Source organism: Simochromis diagramma, unplaced genomic scaffold (genome assembly GCF_900408965.1).
Source record: "Simochromis diagramma unplaced genomic scaffold, fSimDia1.1 OVJJ01000079.1, whole genome shotgun sequence".
Taxonomy (NCBI): Eukaryota; Metazoa; Chordata; class Actinopteri; order Cichliformes; family Cichlidae; genus Simochromis; species Simochromis diagramma.
The window spans coordinates 2,342,207-2,369,637 of NW_024387075.1; the positions used below are offsets into that span (position 1 = coordinate 2,342,207).

At 39.7% G+C, this 27,431-nt stretch overlaps 1 protein-coding gene across 1 annotated transcript; it reads right to left on the bottom strand.

Annotated features, from left to right (window-relative positions):
- Positions 1 to 831: 831 nt before the first annotated feature.
- Positions 832 to 26,822, bottom strand: hsd17b12b (hydroxysteroid (17-beta) dehydrogenase 12b). Its single transcript, XM_040045489.1, has 11 exons — positions 26,484 to 26,822; positions 18,114 to 18,160; positions 16,265 to 16,340; positions 15,383 to 15,490; positions 15,043 to 15,107; positions 12,778 to 12,822; positions 11,801 to 11,835; positions 8,195 to 8,276; positions 7,484 to 7,549; positions 7,155 to 7,304; positions 832 to 2,083 (listed from the first exon to the last, which is right to left on the bottom strand). The coding sequence occupies exons 1-11, from the start codon at positions 26,659 to 26,661 to the stop codon at positions 1,976 to 1,978; spliced, it is 960 nt and encodes a 319-aa protein (XP_039901423.1). The 5' UTR covers positions 26,662 to 26,822; the 3' UTR covers positions 832 to 1,975.
- Between the last annotated feature and the right edge of the window lie 609 nt (positions 26,823 to 27,431).

Below are 27,431 nucleotides of genomic sequence, written 5' to 3' on the forward strand. Positions count from 1 at the left end.
ATGACTGTCTACAAAGCTAATTTATATTTTAACCAACTATAAATCCTAAAGAATAAAATTTAAAAAACTACAAAGACCTAAGACCTAACTGACACATTTGATTGATATAGTTTAAAATACATGAGGCATACTGTAGTCAGCTGTCGCTTCACAGCAAGGAGGTCCCGAGTTTGAGTCTGCAATCTGGCCAGGGCCTATCTGTGTGGAGTTTTCATGTTCTCCTGGTATTTCCGTGGGAGCTCCGGCTTCCTCCCACAGACCAAACACATGCAATTAGTGGGGTTAGGTTAACTGGTGAGCCTTAATTGCCCCTAGGTGTAAATGTGAACGCGAATGGTTGTCTGTCTTGCTGTGTTAAGCCCTGCATCAGATTGGCAACCTGTTCAGGGTTTAATCCGCCTCTCGCCCTTTGGTGGCTAGGATAGGCTCCTGCCTCCCTACGACCATGATAAGAATAAGTGGAAGAGAATGGCTAGTTGGCTAAAATACACAATTCAAAATGCCAGTTACGAAAAATACTGGTGGCTACCATTGCTACCCCTCAGCTTCCTACTAGATACACCGATGGCTATAAATGTGAAAATCCTAGGTGATTTTCCAGAAACATGACATCCAGGTCACTGAGATTCAAATGCACCCAAGATTTTTAGTAAATACACCTATGGTATCAATTTGAAAATCCTACATCATCTTCTTCTTGATTTATCATATTCACAAACTTGCGTGTCCACGTTGCCTGCCCAGCGGGATGACAACAATGTCCTATGAGCCTTTTATGGCTGAGGGGTAAAAAAGGTGACTGAACACAGGACATGTGGACAAACGACTGGATGAAGTTAGTTGAAAAGCATTTTTATTGACGTCTGCAACGACAGTACACCTTAACAACATTTAGATTACTCCAAACAAAGCAAGTAATGTGTGAGACCACTACTGCCATACTGGATGAAGTCAAAAATCACAAAAGAATGTCAAACAAATGTCAGATTAGAATTTTTTTTCTGCTTCACTTCATCTGTACATGGGGTACAACATTTCAGCGAATCCAAGACTGAGAAAAAATAAAAATAAAACGTCTGTAAAGATGGAGATAAATGTTGATGTGACCCACTTACTGCATAGAAAAAAAAACAAGCCACCCACTCATTTATCGTGGAATAAAATACATTTTTGGAATGTCAAGTGTGCTGTGAGAATGACACGGAAACTCAATCATGACTGTAAACAAAACACATTTTTAGTATTCTAACCATCACAAACTCTCCCTCTATGCTCTTCATGTTTATACACGCAATGTATAGTTGGGTTAAATGACACAAGCAGCACCTTCGCTAACCCGTCAACAGTAGAGGAAGTTAAAAAAAAAAAAAAAAAAAAGGATGTTTTTGAATAAGCATGTGGTACTTCTCAACAGAAAGTTGTGCGTTTCCAGACGACAACAATGATGGAATTAAGGACATTTTTAACATCACAGTAGAAATGGTTGAAAAAATAAACTTTTCATAAGTCTTGATAACTCACTAAGTGCTTTCAAAACAGTAAGCGCCTCCAGTTTTTATTAAGCAGCTTGAAGCTAGTCCACAAACTCACAGGAGGTCTGAAACAACAGACACGTCCAAATCTTTTAAATCTTCTCCCGCGGGGTTCATTTTTTGATTACGCTTTGCAGACAGATGGTTATTTTTTTGTTGTTGTTGTTGGTTTTAGTTTTAACATTAGTGTCCCATTCATTAAAGCTGTTCACTTAGTAAAGAGCAACGCTTTAATCAATATTGTTTGCACAACTGTTTGGATTGAATGCTTTTAATGTGGCCAGATACTGCCTCACATCATCTATGAGCTAGCAAATATCAGAGGGAAACAAAACTGAGATGTTTGCCCAGAAACTGTCACGTTCATCTGCTCGGGTCCGTGATGATGATGATGGTAGTCGGACGAGTTGTTAATCCCTCTGTCTTGGCCTCCACCGATCCGTCTACCCCTGCTTCTGCTTCTTGAGGTAACGAGCGCGCTGGGACAAACCCATCCCCATCACGTGGCTGTTGAGGATCTTGGCTGGGAGCAGAGCTGTAGTCACCCAACCCTACAGAGGGAAATTACATGGTCAGCTGGTGGCATTTACAAATAACAGATTAGCATTCATTATTAATTTCCAACCCACAGGAGCAACAAATGTGGCGAGCACGTTTGCGCGCAGGAAAATTCCGGCAATTGTGCCGTTTTAATGCCTGTGCCCTTTTCAAATTATGCTTGAACTACACGCCTTTTAGTACAAGTCCCTGCAATAACTGTGTATTTTGCATAAAGATCATAAAACCATTTCAGCATTATGCAAATCTTTTCTCACTGATGTCATCAAACGCTACACAGACAATCCCATGGTTCCTTTATAGCCAGTTGTAAAATTCTATCTCTCTCCCCTTTGACTCTATGGGTAAATTCATCTAATTTGCATGCTATACATCATATACTAACAGGCAGCTCAAATTAAACGTTTCTGCTTTAGCCAAAAAGTCTGTTACCTTACCTTTAAAGACAGCAGTATCACACTGATTTTAATTATGATTACAGTAAACTTATTTTACAATCAAGGAACAGTTTAAGTAATAGAGCATTTCAGAGACTTAGAAACACATCCAGATAATTACTAGTAATTTCCTTTTTTCCCCTTTTCATTTTTCATGCTTTATTTACTTTAAAGCTGAAATTCATTTCTTATCTAAAATGACATATTATTAAAACCGAGGGGGTTGTAATCGTGGAAAGCCAGTGTGACTTTTTGTGTCAGCTTTAGGACAAAGAAAATCACACTACGGCCATCTGTATGTGCCAGTGAGCAGCGTGTACTGGACCTCCTCCACTGTGTGACAAAGACAAACCCTCAACTTGTGTGAGGAGGATGAATGAGTTGCAGAGAGACCGATCTGGCAAATACGTCGGGTGAAAACGACTGCGTTGATGTCCCTTTTAAGCGGGCATACACAACAGTTCAGTCACCGCCGCTGCCACAAAACATCATGCTTACATTCTGATCCCGAGGGAAGGATTCACACTTCGCAGTAGGGATGGGAATCATTCAAGTACAGCCGGGCGATATGACCAAAAATATTTATCACTATATCCATTTGAAAATTTGCGATAACGATATAACTGACGATATAATTGACACTAGACAAAACACTTTACAACTCCACAACTTTATTAGTGCAAAAACCCCCACATCAATATATTTTCACTTAAACGAGCAGCTGTTTTTTATGTGCATTAAAGTTATCTAAAAATCTAACGGTGCAAATACAAATTCCTTGCTGACAGTTTGGCCGACAAATCCTCAGCATAACCATGTATAATATCCACAAAACTTAATTACACACAATACGGTAATATTATGTTGAAGCACAGTACGTATCACTCCGCGAGGCTCCTGCCTACGATAGCCGTAATGCTCTGACAATCCATCAAGTGGTGCGGGTTCCTAGCTTAGCAAAGTCGTACTAAAACATTTGACAGATTTTCGAGCGCCGTGTACCACATAAAATCGTTTTGAGGTCAGTAAACACAACCAGAATTCATACATGAGGCGCACGGGATTATAGGGGGCACTGTCGATTTTCAGAAACATCAAAGGATTGATTTTAAGTGTGCCGTATTTTCCAAAAAACACGGTAATAACGACGGCCCGCTAGCATGCTCTACCAAAAATAGTGCTTTGTTGTTTATCTGACGGATGAAGGCTAAACCAGTTCCACACCACTGAAGTTGCAGCATTTTTACAAACCAATTCTGGTTCATCTGTTTCATTCAACGATCCACTTTCGCCCTTCTCATTCTCTGTCGTCGTCATGCTTTTTCTGCCATGTGCGTATGAAAACAAAGGCACCGCGCATGCGCGTTTTACCCATATTCTATTGCGAGATTTCATTTTCTGATCGTTGCCCAACATTATACTGGTATTACCGTGAACGGTATGATGTGGCCCAGCCCTACTTCCAAGTGCTTATTATTACGATACATTGCCTTTGATTAACATGTTGATGCACTGCTGCAAGACAATCACCCAGGTGACGTCACTATAAGTAGGATTACAAGAGTGTGTCCAAACTTCTGACTGGGACTGCATTTACTGTATTATGCACTGCTTTGTTATGTCAGTATCTCTAATAGTTTTCAGTTTCAGCTTTTCCTTGCTGCCCAGTCCAACTTTTGTTCACTCTCCCTCATTTACTAGTTAAGTGAAGAGTCACACAGTGTTTTTGATGTATTATCAAAAACACTGTTATTTGGCACCAGCGTATCAATAACTGTGCTACAAGAGGAAGCACTATGATACACTGTAATACTGACAAGCCCTGATAACTTCAGTTACAGTTTCTGGTAGAGATGGACCGATCCGATATTACGTGTCGGTATCGGTCCGATACTGACCTAAATTACTGGATCGGATATCGGAGAGAAATAAAAAATGTAATCCGATCCATTAAATATCACGAAAGCACCTCACAAAACTTGCGACACGCCGTAACTCGCCTCATAACCGTAGCACGTTGGCATTAACAGGGAAAAGGGGGGCACAAAGACATACTTTTCTTTCTTATTCTCATTTAAAATGTCTAGCTTTTAATAAATAATTATCTGAATCTCACACCCAAAGTTTTAATTTGATGTAAAATGAATAGAAGTCCATAACTGTATATAGTAACTATTAAGTCTAATATATACCCTAGTAAGCTTTTACTTTTTCCTTTGGGAAGGCACCATCTGTGCAGTCTGCAATTCTGTTAAAGAAAGATGTTGAATCTATTTAATATTTCTTGAAAAATAATTGATTTCTGTGCATTTTGTTTTTTCACACTTCATCAAATTAAAGTTGATTACGTCGATTAAGCATCATGAGGTGGAGCATGAGGGGTGGTTCCCTATTTTTTATTTTTTTGTTGTTGTTGTTGCTGGGTCAGTTTAGTTAGGTTGCTTAATATTTACGCTAAGTACTCTTTAAAATACCAGAATAGGGAGGATGGTGTAGGTTTAAGTTTATTAGATTGATCAGTATTGCTGAACTATGAAATATTTTTTTTGCATACAGGTATAACAGAATAGCTTAAGTGTTGTTGTTTTTTTAAACTTGAGTATGAACTTATACAAAATGCAGCAAGAAATTAAAAAAAGTTTTATTGATTAAAAAACACTATATCGGATTCATATCGGTATCGGCAGATGTCCAAATTTATGATATCGGTATCGGACATAAAAAAGTGGTATCGTGCCATCTCTAGTTTCTGAAATGTGGGCTCTTCTCCCTCGATTGTAGCCGGAGACCTGGCTCACCAAGAGTGATGACACTAGATGTGAAAGTTGGGCGAGCCGATACAATTTAAGTTCAAGGCTCACGGTGAAATAACAACTGCAGACCTGCAAATGGTCAGAACAGGGCTACCAAGAGGGAGCTGTAATGAGACAACATTGAAGCGAGTATAACTCAGGTACAGGCTTTGATTCTGCACACGCAAACCTTTTCTCTGCACCTCATACAGAGGCTGGAGGCAGGAAAGCGTGCTGACTTTATCTTATCCACAAAAAAGAAAAAAGAATTATTTTTTTATTCTCGAATAAAGCTTACTTATGCTGATTAGAATGTATTGACCACCTGTATGCTCTTAATAGACCCTATTCTTATTTATATGCACATCAATAAACAAGATCATTGATATTCATGTCACACAGTTCACCGGTGTACAGCACAGCATGAAGGAACTGTAAAGAGAAAATGACTGCTGCTCTCAGTGACCTCTGCTAAAAACGAAGACGCCTCCGAAAAAAAAAGAAAAGCAAAACTATGTTTGTGTTTCCATCTCATTTCTGATGCTCATTTCTCTGCAGAGTAATTGCAGTGTTAGGATGCAGACAATACTGAAAAGATAGCCGAGCATCCCACTCCATTATTTCAGAGGATGTTTACCTTTTGACAGATGCTTTAGCAACTGTTGACACAACATTAATTCAGTGAATGGAGATGAGCCTGTAGGAGGCTATTTTGTATAAAGTGAAACTGCCGCCTGATGGGGTTTCAGTCCTGTTGCCATCACATACCTTGACTACCTGCAGTACGATTCTCGCTCGTTATCGTGAGTGTTACGCTGCAGCAGATCCATTACTACTACAGAGAAACCAGTTGTGTTAAAATAGCATTGCTTTTATGTGCTCCCCTATCTTTTATTGTCATTAAGACTACCATTTGCCGAGTAAGAACTGGCCTGTCGAGTCATTTTAAGTTCCAACTAACTGAAGCACTTTCAGCGGAGCTCGAGTCACTGTCAGCAGCAGGTTTATTGTACACACAAATGTCAAAGCAGCTATAGCATCCCAATATTGTTAGTCATGGTTAGTTACTGCCAGCCGTTAAAAGCTTATCCATCTGCAGATACAGTGAGGATTTTGTACTGTGCAAATGAAATGTGTTTGATTTTGTTGTTAAATTGGTTACACAAATCTTGGCTCCTACACCAACTAAAGGTGTTTTCAAAACACATTATACTCCCAAAATATTCGCTCATCTGCCTTCACCCATATATGACCTTGACTGACATCTCATTCCTAGTCTATATGGTTTAGTATGATGTGGGCCAACCTATCACAGCTTTAACAGCTTCAAATGGTCTGGGAAGGCTTTCCACAAGGTTTAAGGATTGTTTATGGGAATATTTGGCCATTCTTCCAGACGCATATTTGTGAAGTCTCACACTGATTGGACGAGAAGGCCTGGCTCGCAGTCTCTGCTCTAATTCATCCCAAAGGTTTTATATGAGGTTGAAGTCAGGACTCTGTGCAGGACAGTCAAATTCTTCCAAACTAAACTCTCTCATTCCCACACCATAATCCCCTCTCCACCAAACTTTACACTTGGCACAATGCAGGCAGACAAGTACCGTTCTCCTAGCAACCGCCAAACCCAGACTCATCCATCGCATTGCCCGACAGAGAAGCATGATATGTCACATGATACGTCAAAGTCAAACTTGTCCTGGATTTTTAGTAAATGAATCTATGAAATCAATTTGAAAATCCTACAACGCCTTGTTAATGTCTGTGCAAACTTTGGTGTCCACGCTGCAAAAAGATGATACCAAGGCTGAATAAATTTACACATGAGAACCTACCATTATGGCATGAGGCAGATAGCCATTGGTCTGGGTCTGTAGCCCCACAGTGCTGAGCTGAGATGCAACATAGCGCTCTGGGCTGGGCTTGTCCAGTGTAGTTCGTCGGATTTTACTCAGCTTAGTCGCAACAAAAAATGGCAAAACACTCTGGAAGAAGAGAACAATGAGATTATAAGTTACAATGTGTCAAATTGTGTAACTCTAATGTATCAATACAGTATTCAGAAACGTGTTTTTTTGGCCTGAAGTCCTATGAAATTTGCATTAATAACTACAGTTATGTCTATATTAAATATGTGGGTCTTTCGCAGTGGTATAAACTTTACCTGAATAATGATCCCCTTACTCTTGTATTCAGCCTGCAGTCCTCGTGAAAAGAAGTCCACAAATGCCTACATGAAATAAATGTAGCTCATTAAATCACAAAGATCTAGAAAGGTGGCAAAAAGGTGACACTGAAAAGATCCTTTAAACTGTCAAAATTTATTAAAAACATATTAAAAACGAAATCAATGAGTGACCGTATCAATGGTACCAGCAGACGAAATTATCAGCAAACTGGACGACAAACTCAAGATGTTGCAAAGGCTAATTTTAGCTGCTTATTTAAAAACAGCAGCCAGGACGGGACCCAGGATTAAGACAGCAGTAAATTAACCAGGAAAACTGTGAACAGCAGGCTGTATTTAAGATAACAAATGCACATGAGACCGTGATAAAACATTATGATGCCACATGTTCCTATAAACATTTAATTGGTACACTACCTCAGGACCCGAGTTACTCACCGGCTCATTTATTTTGAATAAAAACAGCAAAATGAAAAAACAAAACAACAAAAAAAAAAACCCCACTTCATCCCTTCTTCTAAATAAATATTGGACAAACTTCAATCACCATCGTCAATAAATTATCAGTACGCTGTTCAATTAGAATAATTCATAAGATGAGATGGATTCCTCTTCAGTACATGGTAAGCTGAGTCCAACTTCAGTTAACACTTTATGAAAAGGTCATAAACCATGTAGTGCAATTACCTTGGAGGCAGAATAGACAGTAAGAAGAGGAACAGGGTACATGCCGCTGGCAGACGAGATGTTGAGGATGGCTCCCTTCTTCCTAGAAACAGCAAGACAAGCCGGTGCTTTTTTTTAAAGAAGCAAATTACGAGTGAAAAGAAAGATGTGCAACAAACACTTCAATCCCCAGGTAACAAAAGAAGACGGTAGTGTGTGTACTTGCATGCTGAGCCAAAACTGCTCTTGCTGTACATCAAAGTGGAACTGGTAGATACAGATAGGATCAAAGATTTCATCAAGATACCTAAATGTTTACAATGTGGGGAATAGTTCAGCTCTAGCCTGCGGTGCTTGCATACATTTCATTTAACAAAAAAAGAAAAAGACCAATGAAGGAATCATCTTTCTATTATAATGTCTGGCAGTTTGCGTGACCTATCCCTTGTGGAATTATTCAGCCACATTAGTCAACAACAGCCTACGATCAAGCATGCGGCCCACCGGCTTATAACTGCACGACACATTAGCATACACCAAGTGTGCCAGGACTTATTTGAAAACAGAAAACAAACCAATATGCCTCAACACAGAGCCACATTTATTAGGATACATCTATCATGACTTCTATTTCCAAAGAACGAAAGAGGAAATCCAAGTTGTCATATACTTCTGTGAACTGATCTTTTTCCTGGAGCTGAATGACTATATGACACACAGAAGGGGAAATCATTTGATCGCCTGCTGAATTTTTAGCTATGGTCACTTCCAAAGAAATCAAAACTCTCTTTTAATGGTAGTTTCATTTAGAAATTAAAAAACCCACATTACATAAAAATTATGAATTGTTCTGCATGTCACTGAGTGAAAAGTATTTGATCACCAAGCCAAACACGATGTTGTAATTGATGGATTTTGATCCACTCCTCATTACAGAACCTGTCTGTATTCCAGCTGGACACTGGATTCCAGCTGCTCAACAGTCCCGAGTCTTCTTTGTCACATTTTGGTTTTCATGATTCCAAATTCTTTTTGTTATGGTGAAAGTCGTGGACTGCAGACAAACCATCACAGCACCTGAACTCGTCTACTATGAGGCCATGATGCTGTTATGGATGCAAGAGGTGATTTGACTTTGTCTTGATGAAATATACCAGCATTGTCTGGATGGAAGCAAATGTGTATATATCGTTCAGCTTCGATGGTGAAAGCTGCTAATTCAATAGGCACTAATGCACACCCGTACCATCAGAGAGAGAAAGGCTTTTGAACTGAGCACTGATGACACGCCGGATGGTCCCTCTCTTCCTAGATCCAGAGGATACAGCTTCCATGATTTCAAAACAGAACTTTGGCTCGTTTGACTGAAGCGTTTTCCACTTTGCCTCTGTCCATGTTAAATAAGCTTTGGCCCAGAGAAGAGAGAAGTGTTTCTGGATCATGTTCATATATGGCTTCTTGATAGAGCTTTAACCTGCATTTGTGGATGGCACGGTGACCTGTGCTCACACATTGATTTCTGGAAGTGTTCCTGAGCCCATGCAGGGATTTCCATGACAGAATCATGTCTGTTTTTATTCCAGTGATGCCCGAGGGCCCGAAGATCACGGGAATCCAATATTAATTTTCAGCCCTGTACCTTGCACAGATATTTCTCCAGCTTCTCAGAATCTTTTGATGTTATGTGGTACAGATGATGAGATATTCAAAGTCTGTACAATTTTACACTGGGGAACATTATTCTTATTCCTCTGTCCAGCTTCACTTCAGAGAAACTCTGAGTAATATGCTCTGTTTTTTTAAATATACAATCAATCATGTTACTGACCTGTTGCCTGTTAACCCCATCAATTCCTCCAGCTGTTTCTTTACAGTGTCACTTACTTTTTCAGTATTTTGCTGCCCCACCACAACTTTTTTGAGGTCTGTTGGCATCAAAAGCCTGTTTTTGTTTCAATATTACATTTTCTTTGCTTAAACATTCAAATATTTTCTATGTTCTATTGTGAACAGTAAGTAACAGAAGTAAATATATGAATTCACTGGTGCTAAAGTTTCCAAAAATGTCTTAACATGAAAAGCCCAAGATCTCTTCAGTTCCTGTTTTACTGCAGCTGGTAGCTTCTCTTTACCAAGATAAAAATACTGGCGGCTGCCAGTGGCACCCCTCGCCCTCCTAGTAGATACACTATGGTATCAATTTCAAAATCCTACTATGCCCTTTTTTTTGTTTCCATGTTATCACATCCACAAGACCTCCGACCTCTAACTTTGATGTCAAAGTCAGGTTTGAATTCATCAAAGTGTTTTAGTAGACACACCCATGGTGTCTATTTGAATTGTCTATTTTCAAGGTATCGCATTCACAAACTTGGTTTTCCACATCTCCCTGGAGGGTGACTGCAATACCCCATCGGCCTCTTACAGCTGAGACGTATAAAGAAAAGAAAAGGTTTACTTGACTACACCCACTGGACTGTCCAAAACACAGTAAAACACAAAAATAAAAGGAGCTCAGTGCAGATATGAGAAAGAGGATCACAGAGTTACAAAAGTTAGGACCTTCTCTTGAAAAACTGAAAAGTCCAACATCATGAGTTCAATCAGTTCTACACATACAAGTCAGCAGGAAGTGACACCTCTTTGCCGTCACACTCAGCTATGACAAAATTAGGTGAGATGGTCAGACGTAACTCAGACACAGGCACTGACTCGGTGGTTTCTGGAATCTGCTGGAACAGCATTGTGTTTTAAATCACTATGGACTAAGAGGCTAGAGTCTAACTACAGGTTGCAGCTGACCACATAGACAAGAAAACGCCTGCTGGAGGAACATTTAATGGTCCGATGAGACTAAAAAATTGAGCTGTTTTGCCACAATTATAAAAATATGTTTTGGAGCAATGCTGAGGTACTCAAGCTAAAGAAAACAGCATAAACTGTCAAGCATTGTGGTCGGGGTAGAAAGTTGCTGTGCGGCTGTTTTGCTGCTAGTTGAACTGGTACAGAGTGGATGCAATAATGAAGGAAACAGACTACCTCGGAATTTTTTTGCATTACCTCAAACCATTAGGACACTCAAATGGGTGTTTTAGGAATATAACTTTAACAAAAAATCTTTTCTTCCATGCACGAATGTGTATGTTACATGATCTCACAGCCCCAGAAAAAGAACAATTCACTTATCGAAAACCTAATATTCCCGTGTCATTTGACGACACGTTTGACCCACTGCGTAGTCAAATAATAATAAAGTTCAACATCTTTTCACATAATTCCAGCATTCTGCCACATTTCTTCTGTCTATGATTGTATACTAATGACCTTGATTGGGATTTGCTTCAATATCTTCTTTTGCTGCCAGGAAGAAGTTTCCCAAAAATCCTGAATCTTCCAGATCTAATATTTTAAATATCCATTCACCACTACCACAGAAATCCCAGTTTAATCTTTCACTGACCACACTGCTGGTTGGCAAACACAGCGCCCTGTTACACAATCCCACTGTACCGGCCTCCCACGTATCTCGCAGCGGGTTCCAAAACAGGTGCATATGAATGATCAGGATTCACTGCGTTGAACCTTTTATAGATTCGCAGACAACGGTGATGTATAAACACAACTTACCTCTCCACCATTTGTGGTAAAACAAGACGTGTCATCTGGAAACAGAAAACAATGATAATGGGGAAAAAAGACAGAAAGAGAAAAGGTTAGAAGTGGGTGATGCAGAATAAAAGCATGAGACAGACAAAAACGGCTATTGTTTGTGGGTTGTACGTGGAGGAGTTCATCCACATTCGTAAATGTGTGTGTGCGTGTGGGTGTTGTGTGAAGAGCTGGTCGGAGAGACAAGAGAAAAGAAATGATAATGATAGCAGAGGGAGCCGTTTAAAGAAATATTGAACAATATAAATTAAGTGTTAAGAGAGAGGGTCGACTGTAGCTGTTGCTCTGGGAACTGCTGAACATGGAGAACTGGGACAGAAGTGACTTCTTATGGTATAAGTCACTGTGTTGTGCCAGTGTGTGTGTGTGTGTGTATGTGTGGAGGTCTTCGGTGGTCTGTGGGACTTCCTGACTGTGGATCTATCTTACCAACCATCCTAAACACCTGAATCCACCTTGACGGCTTTAATTACTCATGCCACAGAGAGCGCACCACGGGGAAACGGATGACAAACATTTATGCATCACGAGTCCTCAGTGTGCAGTTTGGGACTGAGCCAGACATTTAAGATGAGCAGTCTGCAGCAGGCATTCACGCTGACTATCAAAAAGCACCCTGAAATTCTGTAACCATGCCTGAATGCTATTTTTCATTTGTTTGAACACATGTGCCTTTCAGTAAAAACTGGAGGAGAAAAAAAAATCTGAGCTATGTCCCAAGCAGCTGTATTGATCCACACAAATTCAATGCTGTAATTACCGCTAAAGGTGGCTTTACTAAGTATTAGCTTGCAGGTGGAAATACCTGCAGTGCAATCAGGAATTTCTTTAGTAGATTTAATTTGTTTTCACGCTGACATTTTAAGGTTCTTTTCTCTCTCTGATAACCTGTTAAGGGGAAAAAAACGTAATTACTTGAATATAGCAACACTCACCTGGCACACTGATGTTATGTTAATGTTGACCAGGGTGTCAATGAACTGAAACAAGAAGAACACGTGGATTAGTACAGATGGTTACATTTTGCACTGGTGCACGTACTTGTAAGTAGAATTGTAAACATTATTGGCAAATGAGGTTTGTTTTGTCATTTTTAAGCCTTTTTAAGTAAAAAAGAAAAAGTCTCTGTGTGTGCGTTTACATCTAGTGTAACTGACTCGCCTCTGTCAGCTCATCAGACACATTCACACAATCCAACAAACGTGTTGCTTTTGGGTCACATCCAGCAATCTTTTGAAACAAGCCAAGTTTCTTTCAGAAGGGCCGTGTAGTTTCCAAACGGACCCTCCACTCGCTTGGCACAGTGTTAACACTAGCAAACTTTTCCTGACAGATGACACACTCGGGCTGAAGGCTGTTGATATCCCTGATCTGAATAAATCCAAAAGATAGCTAGCTTACGTGATATTTTCTAGTAAAAGGTTTTTATTTATTTAAATTGGATCTCTTTTTATAGATGTAAGGTTACCTGTTAGCTAACTGTTTTGTTTTGTTTTCCTCCTTACTGTCAATCACAGCCTTTTTCATCATGCTATAAGAAATGTGACCATTAACCCTTTAAGACCTACCATAGAACCAAGTCCGCCAGAGCTTATATTATATTTTTACATGCTGTAGTGCCACTTTTGGGAGCATTTCAAGTTGCTATACATCAATACAACCATTATAGCCCAAATTGTAATAATATGCATCCATTAAGTCCATAGTAATTACATAAATTGCAAATAAGTGCAATAAAGTGCAATAAACTACAAAAAAATTGAAAATCGTTTTTGTTTTTTTAACATATATTTCTAGTTAGAGAAATTTAAGAGGCTTATCCCTCAAAACTGTAAATACAAAAAAGTTGCACAAAATAGTTTCCCACCACAGGAAATTTATTTTGAGTGTCTTCATAGTTTTATTTTTTTAAATACACCAATTTTTATATACTGCAGGAAAAATGAAAATAAATATTATAATGCAAATTTGCAAAAAAAACAGCATGTGTGCATCAAAATTTCCAGCAACTATCAACTATCAACTATTTCCAGCAGTGCAATTTGAGTTCTAAGCATCCCAGAAACGACACAGAAAGTAATAAAGTCAAACATAACCTTTAAAAACACCAGTATAGGCTCATGAGGCCCTGAAGGTAAAAAACTACATTTCCGGGAAAATGATGTCACTTCCGGTTTTGGGCAGGTAATGACGGACATGCGATAGTTCGCGCTGACGTCTATTCCAATGTAGGAAGTGTTACGAACAGCTGATCGGATCGGCAAAGTGTGTTTCTGGAATATTATGTTTTTGTTGCTGCAAGCGCTTTTTATGCAGTTTTTGCAAAGCTATATGTGGAAGGAAACCGTGACCTAGGACAAGCTGATGGCATAAGATGTAAGTACAACTCCTCAGGTTTCATATGCAAAAAAAATTATTGTGCTAGCTTATGTGGTTGCAGTGCTACTGGGATTTAAAAATAGTTACGCAAAACAGAGCGTGCCCGCTCCGACCGGCTTTAAAGGGTTAATGGAACTGCATACCTGGGATCCCTCTCATTTTTTGTTAGGCTATAGAATTTGCCTGAGTGGCTAAGATAGCAGTGATGTAATCGATTCGTTTTACAAAAAGCACTGCATGGCTGACACAAAATCCCAAGTTGTGCAGCAAATCACTTAGGAGCCACTGCTGTAAATGATAACATGATAGGGTGGAATCGTAAAAAATGTATTCTGTAACAGTAAAAGGACTATTCACATGGAAGAAATACCACGCGCATTCTTCTACAAATTCTTTTACACCTGCTTTCAGCTAGAAATTCCTGAGCAACAGCCATTACTGACTTTATGACTTACAAAGCTTAAAGACTTCATGAATAACAAATTTCCTTTCTTCTACTTAACACTTTTAAGAGGCAGAATACTGCTCTGAGTGTAAAACTGTCCCACCTATACCGATCTCCATTTAAGGAGAGTGAGACTGACGGAAACTGGACTGCTGTCTAATGCAGGTGAAGCGACCTAATCTACTTAACTTTAAATAGTAATAAAAAATTTAGATTTCCTTCAACGCTACAGCAGTTTACAGAAATGGAGCAGAGGGCCGATATATGCTGTGGAATATGCAGTCGCTGGAGAAACTTAAAGGGCAAACATTCATGTATTTTCATACTAACTATAATTTGAATGTGAAATACAATAATCAGAAAACTTGGAACTTACAGTGTCGAGATTGGGGACGCTGAGGAAGAACTCAGGGTAAGGGTAGGAGATCCCAACATTGTTCACTGTTAACAAGACAAAAAATTTCAGAATTGCCAAATTATTCAAAGAGATTAAGTATTTTATGAATACAGGATTGACTCTGTTATTCCTCATTTCAGTCTTCAGGGGGCAGTAAAAGGCTTATAAATTAACCCTTCCGAATACATGAAAAACACAGTGGATTTCACAGCACTCCTTGTTTGTCAGATGTGGTTGAGATAAGATTTGACATATCGTGTGACAGGCTGATTAACACTCGTGAAAAGGGAACTGGCCTCAGCACCTCCCGCAGTCTTACCCAGTACTCCAATCTCCAGTCCTGTGAGTCCTCCTTCAATCTTAGAGTAGATGTCAACAGCACTGAAGTCTGCTTGAATTGTTTTTGTCTCCACACCACATTTACTGGCTGAGGACAGAAGTATGCATTTTAATTTAGTATATCTGAGTCACAATGAAAGATACCAGAAAACAATACTCACAAATAGCATTCAGGAATGGCAAAAATGACTATTAAATAGTGATTTAGAAAGGGAAGGAAGGGGAACAAAGTATTAAACCCTAAATTAAGCATCAGTGAGGTTATCCCTCCCTTAAGAGGACGCTTTCATTTAACTGGACATATTCACTTTCAGCTCCAGTAAAAGATTTTACTACCTCATAACCAAAAGCATAAGAGTCCAGCAAAGGGCTACTCAGTAAGAGATCACTTGTGCTAAAACACTAAATTCAGTGCAGTATAATTTATTCTTTTGTTACTGAGCCCTAGTGTATTATTATGCAAGCTGTAAGATTTCAGATTCGGGACAAATGAGGCTCTAAAAGTCGCGGTCATACACATGAACTAAATTAGTCTGGTGCCTCTGGAACACAGGTAGGATTTAATTTGACTCTAAAGATGTTTTCACACATAAACTGAAGATAATTTCAGCTGAATCCGTGTGAGATGTTGTCCTTAGCTGCGTTTTTGTTTACTTCAAATCATTCTGATAAGCAGGGTGCAGACTCACTGGCTGCAATACACTGAACTACTTCCTGCAGCGATTCTCACAAATCACCAAGGCACACAGACATTGCACCAATCAGGGTGACCGATGCAGTAAGGAGAGGAATATTTAACCATGTCCAAAATTTTACAGGGGTGAAACAATTTTGAAATAATATAAACATGTGCATATCTCACCAATAGCCTTGGATACATCATCCAGCTTCTCCTGAGAGCGGCTGATCAGCACAATGGCAAATCCTTTGCGGGCGAGCTGCAAATACAAAAATGAAATATGTCAACAAAGTAAAACACATGCGCACTGCACTTACATCCATACTGATGATCAACATTTAACTGGTTCTTTGATCGACTTTTACATTTTGGCACTAGGCTATCCTGCAATATTATGACGACGTCAAAGTTATTACTTTGAATTAACCTTGTGAACCAAATGCAGATGAAAAAGCTTTTAAAAAGCAAAGTTTGTAGATTTTATCTTTGTCATTTGGTTTCTAAAAATGGAAACTCAAGTAAATAAATTTAATGGAAAATATAAGAGATTCTTGTTGAAAATGATTCTCTATCACATGTCTCTGAGGTGAGGTAGTATCTCAAAAACTCATAAACTTGATGCAAAACAGACAATAAGTGTTTGGACTCCATTGATTCACTTTGAACCAGACTTCAAATCAAGAACACTGCTCTTGTTCACAGCAGTGGTCTGCCAACAAATAGACCCAGTGTGTGCCTTAACACGAAGCAACAATGGCATGGATGGCAGGGTCACAAGAGGAAAGTCACTGCACTCCAAAAACCAACGCTGCTGCCCAGAGCCAGTTTGCTAAAGATCACACTAGCAAGCCAGAAGGCTGTTTGAACAGAGCTCTGTGGGCAGCTAAGAGCAAAGAAAAACTTCATTGTGTATACGCGAGGCGTTTGGTTTAGAAGAAGGGAAAATCGCTGCATTCGAGCGTCAGGACCTTATTCCATCTCTGAAACATCACGGACTAGGCCTGTTTTGCTGCATGTGGGCCACGACAGCTTGCCGTCATTAATGGAACAGTAAATTTTTAAATACAGCAGCAAATTCGAAAGTGCAATTCAAGGACATCCGTGAATGGAATCTCAAGAGAAACTGGGTCACACAGTGCATCAAGATAAAAAGATGTCCTGAAAACTAGTCATTCTACAAAAAAACAAAAAACGAACAAGAGGAATAAATATGTTTTGAATGGCCGAGGTCTCACTCATCAAAAGATATTGTGGAATGGCCTGAAGCGAGCGCTTCATGTGAGGATACCTGTCATTGAGTTCAATATGTTTTGAACATTTAACTCAACTCACTCATCCAAAGTGATGTGAAGGACTGATCAGCAGTTACTCTAAACTCATATTACACCGTGGGCCACATACAACCCACCTTGATCTTAAGTGGCCTGTTAGTCTAATGAAGTTTAACTACTCATTGTAAAAAAACAAAAAACAAAAAACAAAAAAAACACTTCTATAGTAGATACTGGGAAAAAAAGGAACTTTTCTGTAATCTAATTGTTTTATTTATTACTGAATTACTCTGGTGTAATATGATTAAGGATGGAGGAGGTCTTTATCAGAAGGAAAAGCTGTAGAACTTGAAAATACAGAATCCTAAAGTTTCTTTCTTCCCATTTTCCAAAGCCATATAGTCGATCAGATTGGGGTCTTTGCCAGGCCGATTCTGGCCCCCCAGCCCCCGGCTCTCAACATTTAGTTGCAGTTATTGCTGTGCAAGATGGTCACACCAGTTACAGATCAATCTTTGCAACTCACATGCATCATATTGGGTCATTTTCCTAAATAAATACATTTCAGTGACCATGCTTTTGTCTCATTTGTGTGGCTCTCCATGTGTTACTTTCTGTATAAAAATTAAAAAAAATAATTAAAAAAAATTTTTTTTAACTGTACTCACCATCAGGTGTTACATGTTTATAGATCTACTATTACAGGCACATACTATTTTCAAGTACAAGTTCATAACTCAACACCTCTGGGAGACTCTCACCTCTTCTGCATATGCTTTCCCAATCCCATCTGTGGCTCCTGTCACAACTACAAACAGAGAGAGACTTAATTAGCAAGGAAACTATATTACCATTACTCGCACCTTAATAAGATCCTTTGTACACATGTAAAAATATACAGCCTTTCCGTTATGCTCAATTGCACTGGATAAACATATGAAAAACATATTGAAAATATATCACAGACTGACCCATTACGACTTAATCACATTAATCTCTACTACTACAACTCTAGCTTTGACTTCTGTTATAACAGAGCGTTGCAAGCAAAACACATTTAAACAGACCAAAGAAGACATGTGCTATGTAGCCAAATATATGGGCATATGAATGTAACTGATGTCATCCCAGGGCCAAGTAATGAGGTTAATCCACTTCTCTAACAACCTCCAAAGCTGAGGGAGATTTCGGAACTTAGATCCTGGGATTTGCTCCATTTCCACCACAAGAGCATCGGTGCAGGGCGGTCAACCAGCTGATGCTCACACTCAGCTTTTGTGTTCATCCCAGGGATTCTGGAGGCTAAGAGCAGGTCAGTCAAGTTGGCTTAAAACAACAACAAAAAAGAACTATTTCTTGATGAGCCTAGATATATCTAAGGGGTCAACGTCAAGCTTAGGCAGGAAGGAGCTTTCCTCAAACTGTTGCCAGACATGTATAGCCACGCTATTAAACAGAACCTTACAGCAAGGTCGCTTATTGTAGCAGTAATGTTTCATTTATTGGTACTAAGGAGCTGAAATTATAACACTACGTAAAAAAGGAATTTACACATTTTTCAGAATTGAACTCTCGTTCAAAAGTACTAGAGGACTGTCCTTTTGTGAAGGATTCCAGTGAGTGACCACTTCACAATCAGAGATACTTTAGATGCACACTGTCAGTTTGAGGACCTGAAGCCTTTCTGCCTCTTCCACTTTAGACTTGTTTTGTCTTTGTTTGTCAAAACGTAGAAGCAAAAAAAACATACTGCAGAAAACCTGAGCGGTGCTAGCCACCACAGATGAACAGCTAAAGAGTGCCACCTACAGGAACTTTATCAGCACAGAGATCTACTTGGAAGCATGACACAATACTTAACTGACAAGTGATGTCAAGAAATTGCTGTGTAGAAAGGCTAATTATGACCCAGCGCAAAAAGCTTGAGCACAATAAAAGGAATTTACTTTTAAAGCCAATGAGTTAAATGAGGGTGTAGACAGATGCAGTGAAGGACACGGTTGACAGGGAGCAGCTGAGGTGACTAAGGAGGACAAAAAGAGAGTGAGGGAGGGTGAGGGGAAAGAGGTCCTCTCTGTCATCAGTGGCAGTCGAGCGAGCAGATGCCCTGGAACTGCCTGGCACAAACAGCAGCGGCAGCAGGATCCTATTTTTAGCAATTCCCATCTTTGAGAAGGAACCATTCATCACACCTCTGGCTAAATATAACAAAAAAGCGGATGGGGAGTTGCGTGGCGAGTCGAAATGTTACAATATGTCCCTGAATGACCTGCCAGGCCCTACTTAGAGAGGAATACTTGCCTCATCTTTGAGTACAATATCATTCTTGTGTTTTCAGAAACTGTCCATTATATTTTATATTCCTATTGTTTTGTCATTTAGTCCCTTCTTACTTTTTTTTTTTGCATTAGACTTCTGAAAGTAAAGTGCACTTAAGATGGGAATGCTGCTGTGTGGGTTAGGTCAAACCACATCAGTGTGGTTGGGTGCACTGAGCAGTTCAGCCTCTAGGGTCTGCTACTAGGGCTTTTAGGACGCTTAGGCTCATTAAATACTACATGCAAGGTGCACCGACATAAGTGCAGTCTGTTCAGAACAAACTTCACTACCTGGGACCATTCATAGTCAACAAAAGATATGCACGGTACCATCAAAAAACAATAGTCAACAAAGGTTTGTGGAAAGGAAATGTTTAAAACTAAAGAATGAGTCATGTTCTGTTCCTCATTGCAATTCCAGTACTCAAACTACTCTCACTATTCACGAGAATGCACACTGATGATTTAGCTTACGAGTTAAAGATTAAAAAAGGGGGGTTGAGCATTTTAAGCCCAAGTACTGCTCCACTGGGAACTGTCTGACTGTCCCTCCAGTGTGTTCCACCAGTGTTCATTTTGATGGCAAATTTTGATTTCGTTTTAGTCACAGTCTTTTGACTAAAACATCATTTAGTTTTAGACATAATTTAGGCATCTAAGTTCCTTCAGTTTTAGTTATTTAAATATCATATCAAGTGTAAAAGTTTGGTATGTTTTTACTGGTTGCTCCACACGGTTTACAAAGCGTTTTATTTCCCTTGACATCAAATGCAAAATATGTCCAATCTTCTTCTCCCAGAAGCATAGGACCCACTCCCTGTTTGTTGGGGGCAGATCAAATGTGGGCATCTAACTCGCCGCACAACTAATTTCTTCTCACTGGATCACTTCCAAACTTTTTCGGCCTTACTACACAACTTAATTAGTTCTAAGTCTCATCTCTCTAGAATATTTTCATCCTGTTTTCATTTGTTGATGAAAGTGTCAATAGATTTCATCAGAGTTTCTGATCCTCGTGCATTAGTTTTTATTTAGTTATTGACTTGTTTTTGTCAGACAAAAGATAAAGGTCGTTGACAAAAACTGAGACAAAAATTATAGGTCAACAAAACTAACCATCTTCCACCCAACTGCACTTTCAACAGTCCACAGTTAAAGAGGGATCTGAGGTGCATAATCCCCTTTTGTATAATTTTCACATCTAGCAATCCTGGTTACAACACCTGTTAGTAACCATGCACTGCATAAAAATGGATGTATGTAGCTAATGTTACATCATAATGGTGCCCATTGGTTTTGAACACTACATGTTAAAGTCTCAATTTAAAACATTTCAGCCCCATAGCATGGGAATCTATTTAGTTCGGCTTGCCTTAAAAACAGCTGTAAGTGGCCATCAGCAAAACTGTGGAGTCTTTTTTGCTCAAACTGATATCATCATGTTGGTATAGTTCCTGGATCACCAAAACTAATGTTGGTCCAGGTTCAAGAACACAAGTGACCAATTACATTGTAGTAAAGTTATAGTTTTGCAACATGGACGCACCCTACCTATAGCCCTGTAACCCTAACCGCGATCACATCCCAACCCCCAATCCTAACCGGCCCCTTTTTTGGATTTCTTCCTGAGTGGACATCAGCAGGTGTTTTCCCATGTTGCAAAGCTATGACATCATAACAGCGTGATTGGTCTGATGCAATGTTGATCCTCGATGAATAGTTGATTGATTAAAATGTTGATCCAAGAACAACGCACCACACAGGGATATCCGACCTGATTTTTCGATCATGTTGGACTGGTGGTCCAACAGGTCATGGTGGTCTGGAAGATATTCTATGGTCTTTACTGCCTCCTTCTGGTGGTACAGGTGGCACAAGGTAAAATAAACAGTGCAGAAAGAATTTAAATATTTTAAACTTTAATGTCCCCAGTATGTATACTCTTACTCTAAGGACATCTTATATGTCGGACAACATCATGGAATGCACCAACGCAAGACTCTGTGATACACACATTTAGTGCAATTGCTTTTTAGAAGCAAGTCATCAGTTAATTTTTTGAAATTCTCTCCATATATTACCTTTATTACAATGTCCTAATAATAAGCTATGCTCAGTGTACCTTAAGATTTAAGAAGAGTCGCTGACATCACCCTGTGAGACACAAGTTACAGATTTTGGATTTTCTATTTACAGTTTTACCAGAAGCAAGGACCATTGAAATTCAACCCATTTTTAAAACAGGATGAATTCTTGATTTTAACACAGCGACTTATGCACAACGGCTGCAGCAATTTTCAATTTGTACATGTTCAAATGCTCTCTGTGCTCTTTCTGGAATGTCTAATACAAATACCACCTTAAAAGAGTTTATTTTAAGCAAATGTTTTTGCTATTTTAACACTACTCTTCATTTGTTCTTGTGCTCATCCATCTATCTGCCCTTTGCTGTGCCCATTTTCCTCTTTGTGTGATTGTCTTGAGTGCAGATGATGCCGGGATGCCGGGATGCCAAGCATCCTCTAGGGCTGCAGCAGAGCCAAACAGAAGGGAGGAGTGGAGGAGCAAAAGAGAAGAGAAAATGACAAACACGAGCACAGGGGATCCTGAGGGCAACTAAAAATAGCACAGGGAAAAGGAGAGGAGAGTGCAGGGGGAGTCTGGAGGCACAATGATGAGGAAAACGTAGGCTGGGCTATTTTTAGTTGTTTTAAGAATGAAGTGATTTGCAGTCAGAACAGGGAAAAAAAGGAAAAACATTTTACAGCTGAGTGCATGTTCCCTTCACTCAAATAAAACAAGATCTATTTTAGGAACTGTCGTCTCTGGCAAATCTAGGTTAGACTGGCTAGGTGTTCCAATGATAGTGCTACTATGTGAACAACATTGGGGCGCAGGATTTCATGACACCTTACAAGATATCAGGACAATAACTGATTTTTGGTTTTTGTTTTTTTAACAAAACTGTTTTCACAGAAAAGTTAAACAAAATGAGAATTTTACCAACCACTCTTATTTTAACGCCTCAACTTCAGCATTTTGAAAGTCAACCATCTTGTGCCGAAATTGGGACAAGAGGATAAAAAGTTATCAGACAGAAAGCAGGGTTAAAATGACGCATGAACTCATGGACTCGACTGTCCAGGATGCTGCTAGAGGTGAAACAGCGTTTTCTTGGCACCTTTTGTGGCCAGAAAACCAGTCAATTAAAGTATGAATCACACAATCAAGTTCAGAATAGTTACTGACCATGTATATCCCCTTTCAATTAATTCAATTCAATTTTATTTATATAGTGCAAAAGCAGTCACATCAGGGCAATTTATATTGGGGCGATCGTGGCTCAAGAGTTGGAAGTTCGCCTTGTAATCGGAAGGTTGAATGTTGTGTTGTTGTGTCCTTGGGCAAGACACTTCACCCGTTTTCTACTGGTGGTGGTCAGAGGGTCCGGTGGCGCCAGTGTCCAGTGCCTCGCCTCTGTCAGTGCGCCCCAGGGTGGCTGTGGCTACAATGTAGCTTGCCATCACCAGTGTGTGAATGTGTGCGTGAATGAATGGATGACTGGATGTGTAAAGCGCTTTGGGGTCCTTAGGGACTAGTAAAGCGCTATACAAATACAGGCCATTTACCATTAGTAAAGACCCTACAACAACACAGAGAAAACCCCAACAATCAAATGACTGCCTATGAGCAAGCACTTGGCAACAATGGGAAGGAAAAACTCCCTTTTAACAGGAAGAAACCTCCAGCAGAACCAGGCACAGGGAGGGACGGCCATCTGCCGCAACCGATTGGGTGTTATGGGAGAGAGACAAGACAGTAAACACTGCCGAAGTGAGGCAAAGATAATTAACTATTGATTAAATGTGGAGTAGTGACCCCTTATTGTCATGATTTCCCCATGTTTTTATGGCTATTTCCAGCAGGGTAACGCACCATAATGCAAAACAAAAGTCTAAATGTTTTTCCTACAGCTGAGAATTAGCTCAGCAGACTTCAGGAACCTCCCCAGTTGGCATTCTGCTGGATTCACCAAGCAAGACAGGTGGCTTGAAGTGCAAATGTGCAAGTTGCAAATCTGCACAAATTGTGAATTGAATTGCACTGATGTGGAGCAGAATCTGATGCCGGCAGATCGGAGTGAGGTAAACCTATAAGCAGTTTGCCAATCACCATTAAGCAACAAAACTGTGCCGTCTGTGAAATCAGACGGCACTGTATAAAAGTCTGCAACCATCAAAAGTTTAGGGTGGAAACAAAACTGTATCCAGTATTGGTATGTCACACGTGTCACAACTATGTCATTTGAAGCAATGTTTGAGAAATAGCTTACCTTCCTAATAAAATGCTCAGCAAGTGTCACACAATGCATTAAGGCAGCTGTATTTTTTATAAGTCATTGTCTCAGATAACGTATGATTAGAATGTGTAATACCATCACAGCTTCCCTTTTCTCTCTCCCTCACAGTCTCCTGCTCTCTCTCTCACACACACCAGTGAAATGCAGGCACCGCTGAACCAGAATCACGAGGATCCTGCGTCTCATGTAAAGCTAACTTATGAATGGCTGTAGTCCCGTTATATAATCGGGCCATCCTCTCAATCAAGTCCACTTCAGTGAGACAAAGTTTGTGAATGAAAGTAGTAGCCGAGGCTAATGGGCTCCCTTTGCCTCATTGCATATTCTGAATCATTTTGCATCTGGAATCCAAAAATATCCTCCCTCCCCTTCTGCGTTTCCATTTTTAGCCGTGCACAAAAAAAAAGATCAAAGGCGTCGTCGGTTCACATCCCCCGAACATTTGGCTCCTCTCTAACACACTGATGTGACTGGAGCTGCAAAGGCTGAGAAAGATGTAGAGTCCTCTGATTTTAGCCTTGAATCTTGAATTGTTGGAAATGGTAAAGGAGTCAGGAGAACGTGTCCAAGACAAAAAGAGAAATATACAATATAAATATGCAATCAAAAGATTGTGGAATCAGCAAATAGAGATTGGAAAGGCATTGATAATACTTCTATGATGCCTTATAAGCATTTTAATTTCAGGTTTGGATTTTCATTGACTATGTAGTTTTTTTACTGACAGGCCCTACAGGTCCTGGGCTCTTCTGGGGTGCCTAAATGAATCATTATGTAAAAAACTTCTGAGATTTGTGAGCTACCAACTCTGATGTTGGTGTGAACTTTGTACACCAGACTTGCCAACACCAAAGCAATCCCGGCAGGCCAGTCTGTTCAAATTTCAAGGTTCAATCAGTAAGCAGGTAGGACAGACGGACAGCATTCAATCTAACTTGATAATCCCCTCGAGCCATAATCCAACGATAAGACTTGCAACTGTTTTACAAGTGATGACAAAAGGGCTGATCATCCCTTCAACACTATGTATTCCTTTTAAACAAAAAAGGCATCAAAGGCTTTTCTGCTGCTTTACTAAAGAAGTCTTAGTGTGTAACAAGTATATGCTGAAGCAATATGGGACGACTGGATACGTCACAATCACCCCACCAGAGTGAAACATTAAACAGAGCAGCCACAGCTGTGACACACCGCAACAACCCCAGCATGAGTCGTTCCCAGTGGTTTCAAGAATAGGAGAGTCCATTAGAGAGCACCGTGTGTGCTTGTAGTCCACTGTACATTCTGTATTATGTTAGGTGCACCATCACAGCCCAGTGCAATCCAGTTTACCCTAAGAAACAAATAAACTACAGAGACACGAGGTGTGATTAAAAATGTTAAACTATTGCATCTATAAAATGCAAAAACCTGCACCTGCTTTGAATTTGGATTGTATCTTACAGTGAAAGGCACCAGCTACATTTTATTAAAAGGCCAAAGTTGCACGGCACCAAATCTGGTGAGAAAAATGTTCATTTTTCATGGACATCAGGCAATGGTACGTGCCATACTTTAGGTCATTTGTGCTAAATATTCTCCCTAAGACGCCAAAGGATTTTACAAGAGAAAAAAAAAGACAAAAAAAGTGGTCAGACTCTCAGACAGACTAACAAACAAAGACCTGACCTGACTCGGGATAGTGGCACTGGCAAATATAAATTGCTTTTTATAAGGGCAGTAGCAGGGCTTTTGCATAGGACCTCATCTAATACAAGCCATGTGTTCTGCCTCAGTGGAGTTACTCTCACTGTTCATCGGTTTGTTAGCTGTAGCTGGTGTTCTGATAATCTCAGTCAAATAAGATTTTTTTAGCACATGTGAGACCTTAAAGAAATTCAACCCTGGAACTAGAGATACACAGAAACCATATATGGATCAGATATAATTTCAATCCAAAATCAAAAAGATAGACCAGGTATCATGACATCAGACCAATCAATAAAATGTGTGTGGGGGGGGAGGGGGTGTTTTTTCGTCTTTCCTCTATGATTTCAAACGATGGTCAAATAAGCTGACACGTAAGCTGTAATAATGATGACAATACATTCCCTGCAATGTTACCAACTAATGTGTCAAACAGTACTGAGTTATAAAATAATTTATTATGGAAGTGACTTATAATACTTATACTACAGAATAACACTGTAACAAAGTTAAACAGAAAAAAGATTAAAGCTCCACTGTTTAATTCTGTTTACATATCAGAAAAACTATCATTTTGCACATTTCAATTATACATACACACATATATATCTATATATAGTGGGGGGGGGGGGGGGGGGGTGTTATGTTCAGACAAAGAATAGCTACTTAATACAACCGACAGCACAACAGGACAGGTCCCTTTATATTGTACCATTACTACCTGAATAAATAAAACTGGCTGGTAGTCTCCCCAATTAGTTTCTCACCTGCCCACTTTCCTAGTTTGGCGGGTGACAGGAGCCGTCCGTTGCCCAGCACCCACACCCTGAACCCGGACAGCAGTCGGTACACGGTGCACAGAGACAACCAGGCCGCGGTCAGAGCACCGAGCCAGAACAGCGGTGCCTCCACGGCCCGAAACACGGCTTCTCCGCTGAACGACATAGCTGCACTACACACTTCTGTGTCTGAACTGCGTATCTATACTAGTGCCTGAATTTATTGTATCTATATTAACGTGATGACAAAGTGCTCAAAGTGCACATACATGCGTCAGCCAGAACCCTTCCTCTGTTGGACACTTCCGCATCAGTGTTTGACTGCCTGTGATTGGCCCGTTCTCTTCTTCTTCTTTTAATGCTTTTAAAACCCCCATCGCAACAAATCTACTCGTTACTACCACCTACTGTTCCAGCACAGGCTGGACCCAAAACGACCGTCATGCGGCTACAATGTTTTGCAAAATATACGCGTTAAATTCTTCTATATCACATCTTAACTTCCTACCTGTTATGTTGGCGTAAAGTAACAACTTTAATTAAAAAAAAAAATCACATTTCAAAAGGGACCGTTTTCACTCTATGAAGCATTACGGTTTAAGGATTTACTAACTTGGTAACATCGTATCAGTTTCTACTTTTACGTCCTTCTAATGTTTATAATCTTACTTTTTTTATTTTACGTTTCATCCCTTAATATTGTAAGCGTTATAGTGCCCTAACTCTACCTCTCATTTGCCCTTAGTGTGCTTTGCCTTCTTTGGTTAAAAATACTGAATATTTTTTTTCTTCCCACAAATAATAACACTAATACTACACCTTCAGTATTCCAAGCCATACCATGCTTGTGTTATTTCACGTGTTTTCTCTGTTTGTGTAATAGCTGTATATGCGTTTGCACATACCTTTTCTCCAAGTGTCACTTTAAACAAACAT